The 19,250-nt window shown below is 49.3% G+C and overlaps 1 protein-coding gene across 1 annotated transcript in view; it reads right to left on the minus strand.

Moving 5' to 3' along the window:
- Nucleotides 1-370: 370 nt before the first annotated feature.
- Nucleotides 371-19,250, minus strand: part of TBX4 (T-box transcription factor 4) — a 35,612-nt gene continuing 16,732 nt past the window's right edge. Inside the window, exons 5-8 of the mRNA XM_059829403.1 lie at nucleotides 7,105-7,257; nucleotides 3,197-3,285; nucleotides 2,376-2,617; nucleotides 371-993 (exon numbers count right to left, since the gene is read on the minus strand). Coding sequence (XP_059685386.1) covers nucleotides 371-993; nucleotides 2,376-2,617; nucleotides 3,197-3,285; nucleotides 7,105-7,257 — 1,107 coding nt within the window. The remainder of the gene's footprint in view (nucleotides 994-2,375; nucleotides 2,618-3,196; nucleotides 3,286-7,104; nucleotides 7,258-19,250) is intronic.

The following is a 19,250-nucleotide window of genomic DNA, read 5'->3' on the forward strand; positions in this document are numbered from 1 at the left end:
AGTACCATAAAAGTGAAGCTCATATTTTTCCCGAATAGCGCAAATTTGCTCATGGGTGTTTAATATTACAAGCAAAAGAAAATGACTAGCTACTTCACTTGTTAGTCATGAAGATGGTTCCTACAGGATCAGTAATGAAGACGCGAGAATTAATTTATTCGGGAGTCAGTAAGAGACTGATGAATCCAGCCCACCGAGACAGGAGATGTAATTCTCTGTGTGTCTGAAGATACAAGCTCTTCACCCACACAAATCCCTCTGGAAATGCACATTTGTCTCACCGAAGTGCAAGTTACCCACAGGTATCAACACTGATTGAACACTGTCCTGGAGCAGTAACGTTGGCTGTGGCATCGCTTGGCCGTCAGAGTCATCCGTCAGTCCAGTTCTCCACAGTCCCCATCCCTGAATGATACTGCAGCGACGACTCCCTCGACAAGGAAAAGCTTTGTGAGTACAGGAATTCGTTCGCCGCGTTTAGGTGCGGAGAGGGGGGTTTTCTCTCGCACACAGACGGGTGCACCCTTTCCCTCGGGAAAGATGAAGAAGGAACGCGCTCCCGAACCTGAGACTGGGACAGCTGGTTGTAGACACTGAAGTGGCTGTTACCTGGTGGCTGCGAGCCTTGACCCGTGATGGAGGGGAGCCGCGGCATCATGGTGGTGGCAGTAAAATGAGCAGGGAAAGGCTGGTAAGGGACAGTTTCCATTGTCTGAACACTGTAGCTGGTGTAAGGTGCGACAGAAGTCCACATATTGCAGCTCAAGGGGGGAGGCGGAGGCGGCAAGTCGTCAACCGCTGAGACACCAGCAATTTCAGCCCCAGAACTAGAGTACATGCACGCTTCCCTCGGAGTCACCTCGCTGCAATAGGAAGGGCTTAGCATCTGCTGATCGTACGGAGGCGGGGAACGGAAATAGTGATCGTCTCCTACAGAAGAGGAGGCTTCCAGGTAGGAGCGTTTGCAGGGCAGGTCCAGGTGCCGAGCACTTTCTGCAAACAGAAAAAACGCGTGGTCAGGAGCAGCTCCCAGAGCGATGGCATTTAACCGCGATCTGCTAAGAGGCGGGGGGGGTTTATGGAGTCCCCTTGGAAGCTGAGCATGCAATCTGTGATTATTTTGCTAAACAACTGGTGCTCTTTTTCAGATTAATCCAGTTAAACCATTTTAGTTTGGAAAGACAATGTACAACATCAAAAAGACGTTGTGTTGCAAATGTCAGGCTAATCCCCTCAGCCTCAAAGCATTCTGGTGACATTTATCAGGTTAAGTGAGTGACTTGGGCTACTATTCTCACATCAGAGATTACTTCACGTTCATCCAGATAACAGAGGTCCCTGACACTCTTGCAGTGTTACTCCTGACAAATTCAAGAAGTCTTTTAAAGGGCCTTATCGCAGCCTGCCTTCCTGTCATTACAAAAATGACTATACATTGCCCAGATATTCATGTCAAAAGCTGCAGAAATATTTCCAGATAAAGGAGCCCTTTCCCAGTCTCCGGTCCTTCCCCTCAGCTTCGCGCTGAGAAGCTGTAGCCCCTCTCCTACAGATTACGGGGACCGTGGCTGTGTTTGCCAGCAGCTTTCTGTTAGCTGTTAGGAATATTCTCTGGATGAATTAGTGAATTCATCTGCAGATTAAACATCTGCTAAAATTACACATTTGCCTTGCAGTCCTCATTACTGGTGCTGTTAGATCCTTCATTTGCCCATGATCAGAGGATTCTCACAGCTTAAATAAATTAGTGGCCAATGAGACATGCAAATCGAAGGGGTTTTTTCTGTGCAAAATTTTTCCATTTAACTTAAAACATGCCATGATCTCATCTGATGCTGGACTGAAAGGAAGAGAATGTAGTTACAGCTCACTTAAACTTGAGAACGAGCGGATAGGAAGAAAGGGATTCTTACACACAACTACCCCGTCCCACTAATCTGCAGACATCGAGAGAATTGCTAATGGCTTCATCCTGGAAAAGTGCTGAATGTGTGTCATTTCATGAATGCTGATGGCAGTGTCAGAACACCTCAGGATAGATAAGGCCTCCTCCAAACAATTCTTAATTCAGCTGATGCTAACAATGGATAATTTTCCAGCGTACCTTCATGCCATTTGAATCATGCGTTCTGATTATTTTTTTCAGCTCTGACTTGTCTGAACTTGCCTTCTACGGGACAAAACCACTAACGACTGCCCCAAAACCCAGCTCTTGGGCCCTGACCCTCCAAAACGCTTTGATCACATCATTATCTTTGAAGATCAAGGCCTAAGGGACCGATCCAAACCGAACTGGAACTAGTGATAAGTCTTTCGGTGCGCATGCTCTCAGGTTCATTTGCTGTAATGTTTTTCTAGCTGGAAACTCGAGTTACCTCTTCTTTTTAGGCAATGATAGAAGAGCCCCGAATCTCTCTGTGCTGTGAAGGTGTTGAGTGGCAGATCTTGAGTATCTGAAGCTGCAAATTGCATGTGAGCACCGTTCTCATACTGATAATGTTGAAGGGTCTGGTGATTCCCATGAAGTGGGTTAACATCTGGCTTTGTTGAAAGCTGGCCATGACTGGACACCAACCTCTGCCTCATGATGCTTTTGGAAATTACTGGATATTCTTTGCTAAAGGAGGTGAGAAAAATTATTACCAGTTAGACAGCAATCAGCATTAACAGAAGGATGAACTATTAGTTTGGCTTCCCTAGAGCATCTCCATCCACTGACTTCAACAGCCTTTGCCAGATAAAATGAACTCACACGCATCACACTCTGCCGGGCGTGGGCAACTGTTACGACGACACACAGAGTGTGTCTGAATTACAGGAAGAGCTTTTCAGGGGTATAAACGGCATTAAAAGCCCTAATGCCCTCAAGCACAAGAAAAATGTGATGCCCCCCCACCACGTAGGCACCTTTTAACTTCTTCTCCAAAGAGGTGCAGCACAGCAGCAGCAGAATGAGGATTAAAGCCCAGCTGTAAGGCTTATCTCTGCACAGGGCACGGGTCTGAAGGGTGGGCGGGCTGGCTGCGTGCCGGACACCGCCTGCCCGCGGGCGCTGCCTGGGCTCAGTGCCCCCATCCACCCGCACGTGCACACGCGTGCCCACTGCAGCAGCTCCCCGACCCCGACGAGCCGGGCAGGAGGCCGCCCCGCCGAACACCTCCTCGCCGCCGTCCCTCCTTGTGCCGCTCGGCCGTACCTTTGCAGTCGTGCCACGCGCAGGTCGCTGTCGTCGCTCCCCCTGAATCCCTTGGCAAAGGGGTTGTTTTCAATCTTCAGCTGGGTTATCTTTAAAAGAACGAAACCAAGCATAAAGCGTTTGAAAAGAGATCAGACCAAAAGGTGCAGCAGCAGGTCTGAGGCTGTAGGTCTCAGGGTGTCCTGTCCTACGTGACACCCCGTGGAAGGAAGAGTCAACGAGAGTTTCAGCCATTTAAAGACGTGGTGGCAGAGACGGCGTCTCTGCATTGCGCTGAGAGAGAAACTGAGCTGTGAAGTAAGTTCAGTGCTAGACCTTGCGGAAGCAGCTTTTAAAGCTGACAAAATTGCCAGTTATGAATGAGGACAGGGACGCGAATTTCCTTGAGTCTGGGTCTTATTCTGGGTCCTGTGTTCTGACTCTGGCCTCTTGTTAGAGAGAAGACATTTGTCTGATTTAAAAGAAGGTTTCCTATGTTTCCATGTTGGAGAGCTCTGTTCCTTAAGGTGGGGCTCTCCCTCATTTCCATAACAATTTTATATATCTTTACGTCCATCATTCAGTCATTTTTCCTCTGTGAAAAGAATCATAACTCAAATAATGCTTTATCTTCGAGCAAGAGAAAACTGCTGCGTTTTTGCAAGAACTGCCTTTTCCCCCAAGAGCTACAGTGTATTAAAAAGGTCAAAATCCCTTAGGATTGACTTTTAGACTAGACTTAATTTTGAAGGAGCTCAGCTTTTGTAAGGGAACTGTGAAAGCTCTGCCCTTTCATGAAAACTCTGTTAAAAATAATTGTGTGTGAAATTTCCTTTAAAAATAGTTCGTCTGTCTCACAGCCCCAGTAAATATAGTTGTCCCTTGCCAATCCTGCCACCCCATCCCTTCCCTTTGTAAGGCAGGTACAAACCAAAGCCACACAACGGTCAGGAATGCCGGGAAGAGGTACCCGGTTGTCCAGTGAAAAATGAAAATTAAACCACCTCTTTAACAAAGGATTTTGTAAAGACAAACAGGTAGCGAAGAAGATCATCTGAGGTTTCAGGAGCTGGAAAATGCCAGAACAGCACCTGAACATTTGTAGGGACACAGGAGCCCCTAAAAACATCCCCTGTCCACCTCCCAAAGAGATGTACGTGCGTCTGTGCACGAACATATGCCCAAAGCTCTTTGACCGTAAGGTTATAGACAGGTCTAACCGATACCACAGACAGAACGGGTCAGAACCAGGTCTTATTAATGTCCTTCCCTACTAAGGGGCACCAGTGGGTAGGATCATCTCCCTGGGCACCCGCTTGTCGCTGAAAAGCCCTTTCCCAGGAGGAGGCGAGGTGACAGCGTGGCAGGACACGGGTGGGGGGGGAGGCCACGTATCTCCCTGCTGACCCGCTGCCCTCGGGTCCCCTCTCTGTCCGAGGCAGCGCAGCCCTGCTCCCCTCTGCTAGCCAGCCACGGGCTCACACCAGCCTGCACCCGATTTGAGCGGCGAGGATAACAAGCAAGTTCTGCACTTGGATGATTTTGCGAGAGTGTTGCTATAACTAACAACTACACTTTTAGCAATGTTGAAAAACATCCCTTACCAAAAAACTCCTGAGAGAACAGCTGGCCAGTAGCTGTGATGATGGAGAAGGAAGGTGCTGACATGGACTTTAACCAGCCTCGAGGGCTCGAGCTTTTCCTCTCTGCTCCCGCAGCCCACAATGGCTCCAGGGCAGCTCCCAATCAGCTGATGAACCGCAAGAAGCGTCCGGTCCTTCCTAAGCCGCAGCCCGGCATCAGGTTTGTACATCTTAATTGAATTTTCTTCTTTAGTGACTGTGGTTTTCCTCTGACATAAGCAAACTTAGGGCCTCAGTCCCCCCTTGTCACCTTCCCCTGGCTTCATCCAACCCAGGAGGGAGCTTTGGGTGAACACCTACACCTTCCTCACCGAGCTGGACTTAGGGGTGGCCTCTATCATCAGCCTTCCCTCGCCCCAGTCAGCTCTGTAACCACGACTCTCTTTTTTTTTTTGTTAGAAAGACGATTATTCACCAGGACACTTCTTGCTAGCAGGGTTTTTCTGAGCTAAAATTAATTCGCTGGTTTGTTTTTTCTAAAAAATGCCCAGACCGGGTTTTTAGTTGTTGATGCCTAAGAGAGTAAGTAGAACCACTCGGATATTTCTCTGAGGCTGTGATTTTCACAGTGAGGTTGTGGCGAGACCTTCTCCCTCCCGCTCCTCCGCTGCAGACAGCCGTGCTCCCCCCCGCCGGGCGGCATCCAGCCCCCCCGGCCTGCAGAGCACAGAGCAAGAGCTGGGCAGCTCCGGGGCGGCCGGATCGTCCCAAAAGAACTGGGGCTCGGCTGGGGCATTTTCCCTAAACCTGTCAGGTCCACTCCAGCCGGCCGCCGGCCGACCCCCAGCAGCGGTTGTACGGCAATGACAGTGGAAGTATTAAGTTTATGAAGCACTTTGGGAACCTTAGGGATGAAAGGCACTATTGACATGCGAGACATTTTAAGTAGGTATTAAATAAGCTCTTTCGAGCCTTTTTGGTTAACCATGTTTGGGCAACTGGTCATTTTACACCAACAGCTACAACTTTTCAAACAGGATTCACTGCAGTGTCCAAATAGGGACTTCTTTATTTTTTTTTTCCCCCTGTCTTACCATAACACACACATCCATGTTTCTGCTCTGAGCCTTTTAACTGGCTCACTAATTGCAAAGTCTTGCAAGGACTCTATGCTTCAAGCATCAAAGGGCATACAGGCATCCTGCTTGGGAGGAAAAGGTCTGGTCAGATTATTGGGGAGGAAGAATTTCACATATGTTCCTGTTCCTGCAGTAGTTTCTTACGAATGTGTAGAAAAAGAGCTAGTACAGTAAGACATGGCAGATGTCACATTTGAGGTGACAGGAGGGCTCCGGCGGCGCTCCCTCACTCTGTACCTTTACGTATGAATCCCGACGTGCTTCAAAAACTCCAACTGATCCTCACTCAACCCTGCAGTCGGACTTCGTCCTTAGGAAATCTGCGGGGAGCAGGAGCTTGCACAAAGGCGAATCAGTAGGCTTGAAAACACAGCCTTGCCATCCCCTGCCTGGTGTCCTCTCCTCTCCCTGCCCCGGTGACAGTGCACCCGCTGTCACGGGGAGGTGACAATTAACTGTCACATTGCTGCCCGTCCTGCTAGTAACCTGGGTTGGTAAATTCCTCAGACGGAACGCTACGCACTGCCACCACTACCAACCCGCTCGAAAAAGCGCCGGAGAAGCGGAACCCTGCAATACATGGGTGTCTGTGACACACCCCCAAAGCGCAGAACCAAGCCCTTTGGTCTTTATATTCCCCCCGAAACAAGCCCAAACCCCCAAACCCCCTCCTGCCTTCATGTGCTAACCACAGAGCAGGCTCTTAGCTGGGTCTGTATCGTTACATTCCTCATATGTCTCAACTAAATACACATACTATAATTACTTTTCACTGTAGATTTACGAGCAAGCTTTACTGGTCATTATCAGATTTGCTTGCTGTTTTGAGTGACATCTTAGCGTTTATGAGCACGCCGATTCATTAGTGTCTGGACGCGCAGGGTTTGCCAAGATACTGTTACCCAACGATGTTCTCGCTGCTCCTTAGCTGCATCCTCTGGCTTGTCGCTCTTGCTTAATGCTTGCAGGGCTGGGATGGAAACTCGTCTTTTAAAGCAGGCATTTGCTGCTGCACAAGAGCAGCATAATAAGCTCTCCCCCTCCCTCCCAGCAAACAGATCCTGCTCTGCGCAGCACAGCACCGCGGCCACATCGCTCTGCCGCTGCGATTCGGAAGCTCATTCCGCAGCCGGCGGCAGCAGAGGGCTGTGAGTTGCAAAAGCCCGCAAACAGAAAAGAAGCACCTTTAGCCAGAAAAGCAGCCTACCTTGTGATTCTGGTAGGAGGTCACCGATATAAAGGACGTCTCCGGAAAAACGTGGGTGCAGAAGGCTGTGTTCTTCGACCCGAAAGCATTGTTCTCATCTGCCTTCACAATATGCAGTCGTGGTTGGTATTTGTGCATTGAATTAAGAATGATCTGAAAAAGAATTGATGCAAAAGTGAGAAATCCAATATAAAAAATAAAAAAAAAAAGACAAGCCATAGCTACGTGACAGCCTTTACTAGCAGGACACAAAAGCTCACCAGTGCTCAGCTTTAGCATCGCTTTCGAATTAGAGGGGAAAATTACATTACATAAATGCACATGAACCACGACAGAAAAGGTATCTGCTGCTCTGGCAAGCAGAACTGAACTTAAAGCTTTCCTGGTAAACTCTCATTTTCTTATTGCTATTGGATAGAGTCAGTCTGGGTGGAAAAAAAGTCATAAATTTTTTTTCCCAGCTTATGCTGAAGCTGTACAATATATATAATTCACCAGCAGACTGGTCCATAAAGATTCCTAATAAATACTTTACTGAGCTGAAAAATACACAGTTTAGCAGAGGCAAAAAAAAAAAAAAAAAATCACAGAAACCACAGGGGAAAAAAAAAGCAGCAAGCTATTTTTCTTTTATCTGCTGGTAAAAGAAAACTACAAAAGAGGAGATTTTTTTTTTTCCCCCTCCTGTTTGTGGAGCCGCTCCACGTGGGTGCCTGGCTCCGGGCACCTCTCACAGCCACCCCGCGGCTTCTGCCCTCTTCTCCAGCCTCTGCGAGTGCAAGGCAGGAGCCAGCCAAGCGCTTTTCTACGGCGGGGGCTCAGGGAGGCAAGTAAGCGCTGAGGTCGGGCGGGGAGAGCAGAGCCCGGGCTCAGGGCTGCGGTGATGGAGCGTTAGGGGCCCAGGGGGCTGCCCAAGCGGGGAGCGGCCGGCCTGACCACCGGCCGTGCCGCCCGTCCCAGCCGTGCCGCCCGTCCCAGCCTGGCCCCGCAGCATTGTTCTTCCACAAAGAAGGGATGTGCCCAAATGCTACAGAAGAAAATGGTTTTAAGAAACGGAATTTCTTTTAAGAAACGGAATGGTTTTAGGAAAAGCCTTTATTCCTTTTACTGGACAAAGAAGAAATACTGCTTTCTTCTTGTTTTCTTGGCATAGCCCTTTTCAACCTCTTCGTCCCTCTCCCACATTGGCTAATTGAGTCTGTCTTCCCGGCAGCCGGCTGGTCCGAGAGGCGAGGGGTCTCCAGCCCGGCTGACAGCCCTCCCCTTCCTGGGGTCCCCAAAGCAGCTCGCAAGGACACGTCCATCCCCGACGGAGACACAGGCAAAGGGCCGAGTAGGGAAGACCGCAATGGGTGGTGTCTTCAACTGGTGGTAGATGAGCGGGTAGACAGATGGATGGGTGGATGGATGGATGTGATGGATGGATGGACAGATGGATGTACACAACGCAGCAGAGCAGCATCAGTTTACACTAATTGTGGATTTAGCCGATTTTAAATGAGAATTATCAAGAAACAGAAGACATTTGCTCTGTGATCAGTGTTTGTGCTCAGGAACCCTTTCTATTTCGTGCCCATCCATGCTGAGGAGAGCTCGCAGCGGCAGCGCTGCTCTGTGTGCTCCGGCTGGGACGGGAGGTAGCGTAGGGAGCTCGTGCTCTTTAAACCCCTTCGTCTGGCTGCATGTAACTCTGCCCACAGTAGCTGGCTGCATTATATACCACTTAAATGCAATTTTTATTGTTGACATTTTCCAGACAACCCTCCCTGCTCCCCAAGAGAGAGAATGAGGAATTTTTGGCATTTTATCAGCTTTGCATCAAGTCTCTTAACCACTTTGCGGCTGTTGATGTGCAGGGTGTAGATCTGAGAGGGTCGGCTCAGGTTTGGGTTTGGAGCCTTTCCTCCGCTTTCATGTATCAGCCACTCGTAAAACAAAGCCAAGATGAATAATGCCAGAGGAGACTTTCGTGAGAAGGGGCATTTTAATTTTCGCTAATTAAGAGTTGAGCCACGCTGATAAATAATGGTTGTCTGGAGCAGAAGCTGGGGCATGCTAAGCTCTCCTCACTGCCTGTCCCTGCCTGCCCAGGTCCAGCAAGGACGAGTGACTTATCCCCAGAGTCAGAGCAAGTCAACAGCAGGACGAAGAAAACAGTCTTAAACTGAGATTTCCAAAGGGAAAATTAGGAGCCCAAGTTTCGATACGCTCTGGATGAATAGTCTGTATTTCCCTTCCAAAGTAGTATCCCCTGGGCTATAATGACCCCCTTAAAAATCTTTTCCTTTTTTTTTTAATAACCTCTTTAAACCCAAGGCGTCCAAAGAATTTCCGAAATTAAGAAGACATTACTTTTTTGGAGTCTGATAGACACATTCAGGAACGGATTTTTGACAGATGCTCAAGGTTACAGCTGTGGCTGCAAACCTGCCTGAGGTTCATTGTGAACTGCTTGATATCTGTGGGATGTTTGGGGTGGGCAAAATCCCCTAAATGGCTTAATTTAGCCCTCTGCATTTGCAAGGTTGAGCATTTCTGTCCCTTGCACCGAAATGAATGTTTGCCCACGTGTCTCAGTGTAAGAACCCATTGGAAAGTGCTGAATTTCTTTTGAGTGCGGGGACCGTGAAAGGAGAACCCCCCCGAGATGTGCCAGATCAAAGCCAAACAGCCACCGCTGAGCACGAAACGTGATTAATAGATGTGAGAACCACAGAGCCCCGAGGTTAACTTCATCGAGTCACTGTCCACGACCGGGGACGGGGAGCAGCTTCCAGCAAAGCAAAGCCCCAATAAAAATACGCCATTCTCATACGACGAAGAAAAAGCCCTTCAGTTATTTGGCAGAGCGGTCAGCACGTCAGATTGGGGATGAAAATGGGAAGTTGTGGTGCTGTTTTGGACGGCCCCCCTGTGCCTGCTGCACGGGTGGGTTCTCACATCTCTTTCGGGGGGCAGCGACCGCTCCCCGCGCTCCCGACCAATGTTTCACAGGCTTGAAAACGAGAACTCGTGTACGGAGGCGGTGTCTGCACACGCATCCTCCCTACTTGTGCTTGGTGTAAGCCTTGTGCATTCCAAACCCCTACAAATGATTCAGAAAAAGCCTCCCAACCCTTAGCTGCAAAACGCTGCGCCTGCGCAAAGTGAAATGTCAACAATTCAGGCTAAATAGTTTTCAAGGCTGCTGTGGAAAACTGGTCACTGGCTAAAAATACACAAAACAAAATGTAAATTCCACTCCGATGACGAACATCAGTGGAAAGATTAACTTAAAGAATTGTGTCAAAAATGAGAAGTATTTGAATTGAGGGGACAGAGTGCGGCGGCTGCCGGGCGGTGCTGGGCGGGCAGGGCTTCAGCAGCAGCACCGAGCAGGACAGAAGGTGATGTAGGAGCTCGCAGCTGCCAAGAGGATGCTAAAACAATAACTTTGTATTTTCCTGCACTTATCTTTTTTCATTGTGAGGGCATGGGGAGATTAAGTCCATGTCAGACACTGTCACACACATTTTTAATTTTTTTTTGGTACCAAATGTAAGAAGTAGTTTGAAGCAGGTTAGCTACCAAAAAAGAAACAGGGTTTGCCTTGTCTTGCCACTGAAAATAGTTACTGGTGTATTGGTTAGAAGGGAATTTTAGCGTGATAAAGGACAAGGATACAAAATCAGTAAGGGAGGCTGGAGAACAGCGTTTCTTGAGCAGCACTGAGGCACACTGGCTTAGTAAATGAAAGCCTCGCTCTGCAACTTGGTGATCTTGTCTATTTGCCTACGAAAGAAACAGCTCAGCTTACATGAAATGGCCGCATATTTAGGAGTCTAATAAATACAATTTTTTTACTGTATTTAAAAAAGAAAAAAAAGGTAAATCAAACAGATATCCCAACCAGAATCCTCAAATTAGATGGACAACCCCAAATTTAGGAAGTGGATATTGGCTCAACGACCCGACACGGCCCCCGTGGGGATGCCATCTCCCACCACCGCCACCCAAGCGCTCTCTCTGCCTGGAAAATACACATTTTCAAGAAATAAAATGGCTGCTAAAAAATACCCATGTGGGTCAATGGCAACCTTCTTTAAGAGCATCGGTGTGGATGGCACCAAAAGGCTGTGATGAACCTGCGCTGCCGCGGGGACACTACGGCGGGGACCCTCCTCGGGCTGCGCCGGGCGAGACCCGAACAGCTCCTCTAGTATTTGAGAAACACTTTACATCTCTCGCCTCCCAAGGTGGTCACCATGATGCAGAGCCTGAAGCTCGCCGGGACGCCTCCCCCTGCCCGCACACCCCCCTGCGCCACCGCGTAACTCCGTTATTGCTGGCCGGAGATGAGCCAAAGCGGATCTCGAGGGTGATGTCACTCCTACCCCCTCAACGTCGCACGTGCGGACCAGATTGCGAGAGAGATGAACTCCAAAGTCAAATGTGAGCTTATGCAAACATCTTCCCCCCCCCCGCCCCATCTCCCTCCTTTGTGCTGATCACAGAATTGGCAGCTGGAACTGAAACCGTAACACAGCTCAACTCCTTTATTTTTTTGGCGTTCCCCAGTCAGCAACAAATGTCACAAAAAATGGTGTCATTTGCTCCTTCCATTTAATTTTACTTAGGAAAACACTCTCCTTTAGCATCTAATCTCGCACACTGCTGAGTAACGTCGGCTTCAGGGCGTGAAGACATTTGCCAGTTTGCAGGATCAGGCCCAGAGGCCAGAAGCTTAGCGGGGTAATGGTACCGCATTGCTTGCCGCAGTGCAAACCTGCCTCGAAATCACCAGTAAAATGTATTTACTTTCATATGAAATTTGGGGAGTTGATTTAAGAGCGCTCCCTGTTTCGCCAAGGTATCAGATGTCATATGATGCAGTGGTTGTTATGGCAACTACCCTTTTTATATTGAATAGTAAATGGCTACGAAAAAGCCACATAATTTTATGGTTGCTCCCAGGGGATCGCATAACTAATATAAAATCTCCCATTTTAATATATTTTCTGCTTCTTTCTTCCTTCCTTCTATTCTTTTTAAAGTGAAAAAGCCTTTGAGCTGAGGCTGGCCCCTGTCCCGCACCGGGACGTTGAGCTGGGACGCGAGGGACCGGAACAAAAACCTGACGATTCAGTCTCCCGCGCGGAAAAAAGAGCGCGTTAATCAATGAGGCTCTTCCAGAATCACAACCACTGCTGCAGTTTACCTCAATTAATCTTTAGAGCATTTGATGGTACAAGCCATCCCAAACCTAACTTCCCTGTGTGAGTACGTGGTCCAGAGATGCCGCACGGCATCAGCAGAGGAGCCGCCCCAGCTGGGCTGCCCAGGGTGAACGAGACGTCCCCAGGGACCGGTGACGGGAGCGCAGTGCCACCGCCCCGCGACAGCTGTCCTCGCTGCACCCACCTCGGGAGCTTGCAGAGATGCACCGCCCCAAAGCAAGCAATTAAAAATCACAGAATCATTTAGGTTGGAAAATACCCTCAAGATCCTCGAGTTCAACCAAATAAAACACTATATTCGGACGACCTCTACAGCAGCTAAAAAGCTGCCTCTAAAATTACCTAAACCTCATCCTATTTCGTTCCAGTCATCTCCAGGCAGCTCTTCACCGTGCTTTGCCCAAAGCCGGGCGGCCCCGCAGAGCGTCCCGGGGCAGGGCTGTGCAGCAGCACCCCACCGACGGGGAACGGGCTCTTCCCAACCGGCCCCAGCCCTGAAGCCGGCCGGGCTGCTCCCCGCCGGGCTGCCGGAGGAGGAGCCTCCCAAACCCACACGTTTGTCCTGGCAATCCGCACAATGGGGAAAAAAAAGAAAGGCTGGAAAATCCTGGGAAAAGATTCAACATGAGCTCAGACAAATTGTTCCTTACGAGAGGGCCAAAGCTGGAATTATTTTTTAATTTTTTTTTTTTCCCCCGGTCTTTTTTCATCTAATGTCAGCTGAAATTCGTGGTAGTGATTCCTGGCCTTGCGATGCAGCTTTGGTGTGGAGGAGAAGTCCACCTCCACACCGGCTTAGGAGCATTTATTTCTGAATGGCCGGGCCGGGGCGGACCCCGGGTGAGTGATCCCGGGACACCCACTGCTGCGCGAGCGGAGCGTCCCCTGCGCCTCCCCACGCCGCTGCGCAGCCTCGCGTCACCCATGGACGCAAAAGGTCTTTGGCAAGCCGTGACATCTTCGCTCGCCCTTCTCCAGGCCAGCTCCCCACCCAAGACTGGAAGATGATTTCAGGATCTGATTCTAGTTAAACTTTTTACTAAAATCCACTGCATTTGACTCATATAAACCAGTAATGCAACAACAAAAAGATCTAACACAAGAGATGTAAATCTTCTTTTCAACCAAGAACTCCACTGGTCGGTTCTTACCCAACTATTTAAATTGCACACTGGGATCTATTCATCCCTGCGAAACACATCCCATCCCCAGCGGCACACAGCTCCGCTCCTTTTTTTTTTCGCAGGAACAAAGCAGACAATGTAAAACTTCACATTGGGCTTTACAATTTCTTTGGGCACCACTATTTCTCAGATCAGCTGTAAGACATTTCCTAAAACGGACGGTTAAAAAAAAAAAAGAAAATAACCTTTTCATGGGTATTCTTTCAGCAGAAGACTTAGTGATGCTCCAAAAAAAAATTGACTTCAAATTTAGGGCTGGACAAAAGGGTTTTTTTCAAGTTTTAAATGGACTGAGAAAAAACCTAGTTTAGTAACGGGAGACATGTATGCATATGAAATTCTTACATATTTCTTATCTATATATAAAAGAAATCATATATCTATAAGAAACCATATATATACACATACAAGAAACCATATATATATATATAAGAAATCTTTTATATATATATAAAAAAGAAATTTGTGGCAGAGAATAAGGATGTGAAACTGCTCTTTTGCTCCAGAGATACTACGGCACTGCTCTAAGTGAGGACAAGCGGGGTGCAGCCAGCGAGGCCGCGTCTCTTCCCACCAGCCAGGACTTCGCCTGGGAGCTGCCGCGGCCCCATCCCTTTGGCTGCAGGCAATCCAGGGCTGTGGGGAGGCTGCCGCCGAGGCGGCACATAAACCTCGTACCAGCACGCGGCAAGGGAACTGCTTGCCACAAGTCATAAAGCAAACAAATAAAAAAAATTCGAAGTAAAATGTAGGGTTTCATGAGATTACTAGGACATTAACCTAATTAAAGTGCCTGAGCGTGCTTGACGAGCAAAGGCAGAAACATGCTAAAATGGAGTTAATAGAAAAATGAGAGGGAAACCCCAAGACTGGGGGAAAAATTAAGTCTTTCAGAGATAATCAAATAAAACCAAGTATGCAAATAATAAATCCAGAGAGAAATAACAAACTCATCAGCATTAAAGAGTAAAGCCAGTAAAGCAAGAAAATCAGGAACATCACTTAAAATGTCATCACAGGTGACAGACCATCTATAATACCCTGTAGCTTTAAACCTCAGTAGGTTACATTTCAGGAACCAAAATAACCCCACACTTTAAAAGCAGATAAAGTCCATTATGGCAATTAAATGCTCCATCAGCAGCCAAGGAACGAGGTAGGTACAGCTCAGCAATACTGTGCTGGGCGGGGGAATAAATTAAATCTCTACTGTTATTTGTCACAATCTCCACTTCTAATCTTCATTTATTACTTGCCTTTTTTTTTTTCCACAGCAATATCTTTATATATTCTGTGAAAAAGAAAATAATTTCCAATTGATCTGTCCTAGCTGAAGCCTGCCAGAAGTACTGATGTGATGCTATCGCCCTGCCCAAGCTGGGCTGCCCAGAAGTCCATGAGAAAGGCTGAGTCCTCTGGCAGGGGTTTAATTTCAGTGGGGCGATGAACAACAACAACAAAAGCAGAACCCCCTGTGCTTGCTCCTCTGCCGTTTTCCAGCGTTACTCCACGCCTACGAGCGCTGGCCTTACATGGCTCTGTGTGTTCGCAGCCTGCCTAAAATCAGGGGAAGAGGGGGCCTGAGAGTAAGATAGGGTTTTCTTCCAGATATATCGCATCTGGTGAGACGGGCTTCCCTTGGAGCTGCCATCCAGCTCATCGTTAACTCCTCTGGATACTGAAAACCCCATTCAAAAGGTCCCCAGGAGAAAAACCCAAGCAAAGCCGGGCTCCTGCGCTGCCAACACGTCTCTGGAGGCAGCTCAGGAGCCACCAACCCGCAGCCCTCCCCGGTGCCGTACCAAAAGCTGTCACTCTTCGTGGCCAGCCCTATCGCCGATGCCTGAAAGGCGTCCTCATGCCCTCCCTGTCTACCCGGCACAGAGTGTAAAACCAAATTAGAGTCTGCCCTGATTAACAGCCTCTGCTTCTTTGCAGCACTTAACCCTTGCTGGGCGGTTTCTAGCCCTTGCTCCTCGTCCTCGCTGCCCCTTAAGGTACATTGAGTACCTTTATGTAGGTTATTAGGTACCATTAGCAGGAGGGCTGGCTGTGCCGGGAGGCTGCTGGCTGCCAGGCACGGCACACTGCCCGGTGCTGTGGGCACTGCGGGGCAGGCAGCCCCCCTGCCCCACGCAATCCCATGGGAGCAGGACCCTTCCGGACACCCTCGCTGGCTCTGCCTCGAGGCCAAAGCAGCACTTCCAGGGGTTTCAGGGAGCCGGGGCTGAGGGTCCGAGTGTGCCATGGGGTTATGACGATCTGCGCCATCACCGTGCCCCAGGCACTTGTGCTCAGCACCACAAGCAGAAAAGAGATGATTTTTGCTCCGAAGAGCTGCCAGTCTCAGAAGCTTCAACAATACCTTGAGCCAGGAGATGAAGAAAAGCCCGAACAGCAAAATAACAAAAAAAGCCTGATCAACTGAAACTAGTTGCACAGGAGAACAACCTCAGCGCGGATCCGAGCCGAAGCCCCTCAGCAAATCCCCCCGTGCCCCTTCGGCAGCTTCCCACCCGCCCTGAGCATCCTTCACCTGCTGGGGCCGGGAGCGGGAGCTGCCCGCGCTGTCCTGCAGCTCACCGGCCATACGGACCGTCTCACGGGCGCCCTCCACCCTGCTGTTTACATATTTTAAACCTCTGAAGAAAGTGGAATTCCATTCATGAGCATTTATCAGTACGGACATACTCGTCAGGACTCGCTCAACATTTCCCCGTATGCCCTGAACTAACCTTCTGAAAGAAATACAAGTATTACGTTATCCTTTCCAATGGAGAGGTTATTTTCGTGCATCATCTACAGCTGCTATTAGCCAACCGATCTCTTAGCACTCGCAATGATATAACCTGGTTCATTCCCATTTTTCACCTGGCAAACACAGCTAGGTGCTTCCCAGGCAGAATACGCTGGGAACGGGTAAGGGATGTGCCGCCCTCATGAAGTTTGCCGACGCTTAAGAAAATACCTTTTTCTCTGCAGACAGACTATATGCAACTGCCTATTATTCACATGGCATTAGAGTGTGAAGCGTCAGCTCTGCCAGAATCACTAACCCTGTCACTCACCAGCCCCACGTAAATCAGAGGCTCTATCGGGCTGATTATCTCCGTGTGTAAAGATTTGAAAATACATAAATTAAGATTTTACTCTAAGCATAGGTGGCTTACAATGCTTTCTTTAGGATCAGATAGACCATGCCGTAGCTAAACGTTACAGCGGCTGCTGATTTCTTAATCCATCCTCAACATGAGCATTTCTCAGTTGTTAAGCCTGGTGTGAAAGAAGCCTTTCATGGTCGAAAAATCCCCCAAGAGGAAAATGTACAGCCCGCATTTTCAGGCCACGGTGCATGAGCTGGGCACAGGCTTACCTGCCGCAAAACCTGCTCAGCCGGAGGGGTTTGCAGGCAGATTACAGAGCGCTGCACTTAATTTCTTCTTATTCAAAATCTGCACGTTTTTATGTGTCCGCATTGAAAAATGCCTCCCATGCCTCTGACTGTAACGAATAATTTACCGCAATGGATAACTGGCCAGCGGAAGAAGCAGGAATGAGGGTTTGGGGACTGAAGAGGAACGGTGGTGGCTGGGTTTTATGGGCTGGGTGTCAGAAAGCGAGGTTTTCCAGCACCGCCTGTAAGGCATCCCCTCCTGCCAGCACAGTAAATAATCTTCAATCTAATTCCGCGGATTGCAGCAAGGGCTTCAGCTCCACAGCTTATTAATTAAGCTGTTTAACTTACTTATTTTAAGCCTCAAATGTACCTACACTTCTCTTTATAAACTCTGTGGGGCTGCTTGTCCCTGACGTTAAGCAGCTATTACAGCGCACGGAGTCAGGGCACGGATTCAGTTATCAACGAATTCATTGAAATAATGTGAAATTTCTGCCTGTCTATGTTTCAGGCGAGATCCCGGGTGCCCAGGCTCAGAGGAGCTTCACCCCACACCGTGACGTGTCTGCCCTTCAAACCCTGGTCCCCCCCACGCCACGCAGGGCGGCTGCGGACGGGGACGGAGCAGCCTGTCGTGCTCCAGCTGCGCCTGCGACCACGAGCCCCATAAAATCCACCACGTCCTTCTTGCGAGACCCCCATAACCCCACGCACGCCCCGGCCTGACCCCAGGATCAGCTCCCCACGCTCGATGTTAACCCAGGTGAACAGACAGGGCAACTGGAAGAGCTCCGTTTGTTTTTTCCCCTAAATAAGGGGAAAATTTCTGCCAAAAAAATGGTTAATCCAGAAAAGGGATATTTAGCACAAAGCTATTTCGCCGTGTGCCTGTCCCCCGCCTCCTCGCCCTTCCAGCCCCCAAGCAGCGAGCGGTTTCTGTCCGAGCCCTGTGCATCGGAGCATGGCAGGGGCAGGAGGGGATCGCTCCCACGCAGCAAAGAGCTGTGGGCAGGGCCAGGCTCTGCGGGATTTTGGGACACCGGGAGGAGCTGGAGCCCAGGACAGCGGGAACCAGGTAGGGAGCCCAGTGCCGCGGCACCTGCGGGCGCCCGCAGCGGCGGAGGGTGCCGGGGAGGGTGAGCCGAGGCGGCTCTGGCTGGGCAGCTGCCCGCACACCGAAAAAAGCACCAGCGGCAGCCGGCAGAAATCATCGCTCGGCGTGGTTTTGAGGTTTGGAGAAAATCAAAGACAAAAGGAAATGGCAGGCAGGCTTCGTTGGAGCAGGAGAAGGCAAACAAACCCTGTGGGTTTTCTGACTTGTTTTTCTTAGGGAGCTTTAAGAGAGCGTTTGCAATCGCTGGGAACAAATTCCTAGAAATGAGAAGCTGTTATTATTCATAATGCCGTGCCGGGCAGACACCTCGCAGGCACTGCCTGTCCCGGGGACATCGGCCACCCATGCGACAGCAGAACAGTTTTCAGGATGGGCTGTAGGAAAACTCACGCTCGCCTGGTACAGAGCCCAGGTCTCCTCCGTGTGCACAGCAAAAAGTGGAGTACCGCCTCTCTAAAGCAGATAATTAATTTAGAAGCCCTACGAGGAGCTGTCTGAGAGGGGGCTAAACCCCACTGAGCCAGGCAGGTTGTCGGTGCCTGACTCGCAGAGCGACCTGGGCACTTGAAACAGGTTATTCCAGGCATTTTCCCAGCAGCGTGAGGCAGAGCGTGCCGGGCTGTGTGCGAGGCAGGACAGCTCGCATGGCACGGGGGGACTGAGCAGGGCTCATTCGAAGCGTGGCCACTGCATCGTGCTGCAGGTAGCGCCCCGAAACGCAAACCAGGGTCCCCTCTGTGTCACTGGGGAAGCTTTGTGGGAGGACAAACAGGCTGTTTATTAGAAGGGGGGGAAAATCTTCCCTATTAAAATGCAGTGTTAAATCGCAGTTTAAAAATGACAAAGTCAGGAAAAGCAAACGTTTAAAGTTGCAAAACCAACCCTGCACATCCTGTTTGTTTTACGGCCACAACGAACATCCTGTATGTTTTATGGTTTACATTTTACAACATAAACAGTCATATATTAAGCTACACAGTTAACCAAGAGAAAAACACAGGAGTAAAAAAATGCCACGTGCAAAGCAAGCAGGTCGCTACGGCTGCTGACACCGAGACGTCGGCATTTGTGGGCTTTATGTAATTTTTACTGTGCAACACTTAACGCACTTGTTTTCATTTCATTTCCGTGGTGCTTTCCCCCTTAAAGAAGAGTGAAGGGGCGAGATTGCCTGTGATTAATAACGTCGGCGTTAAATGGTCCTGATCAGCCTTTGAAGTTCACACATGTTTCCC

This window comes from Gavia stellata, chromosome 25, assembly GCF_030936135.1.
Source record: "Gavia stellata isolate bGavSte3 chromosome 25, bGavSte3.hap2, whole genome shotgun sequence".
NCBI classification, from domain to species: domain Eukaryota; kingdom Metazoa; phylum Chordata; class Aves; order Gaviiformes; family Gaviidae; genus Gavia; species Gavia stellata.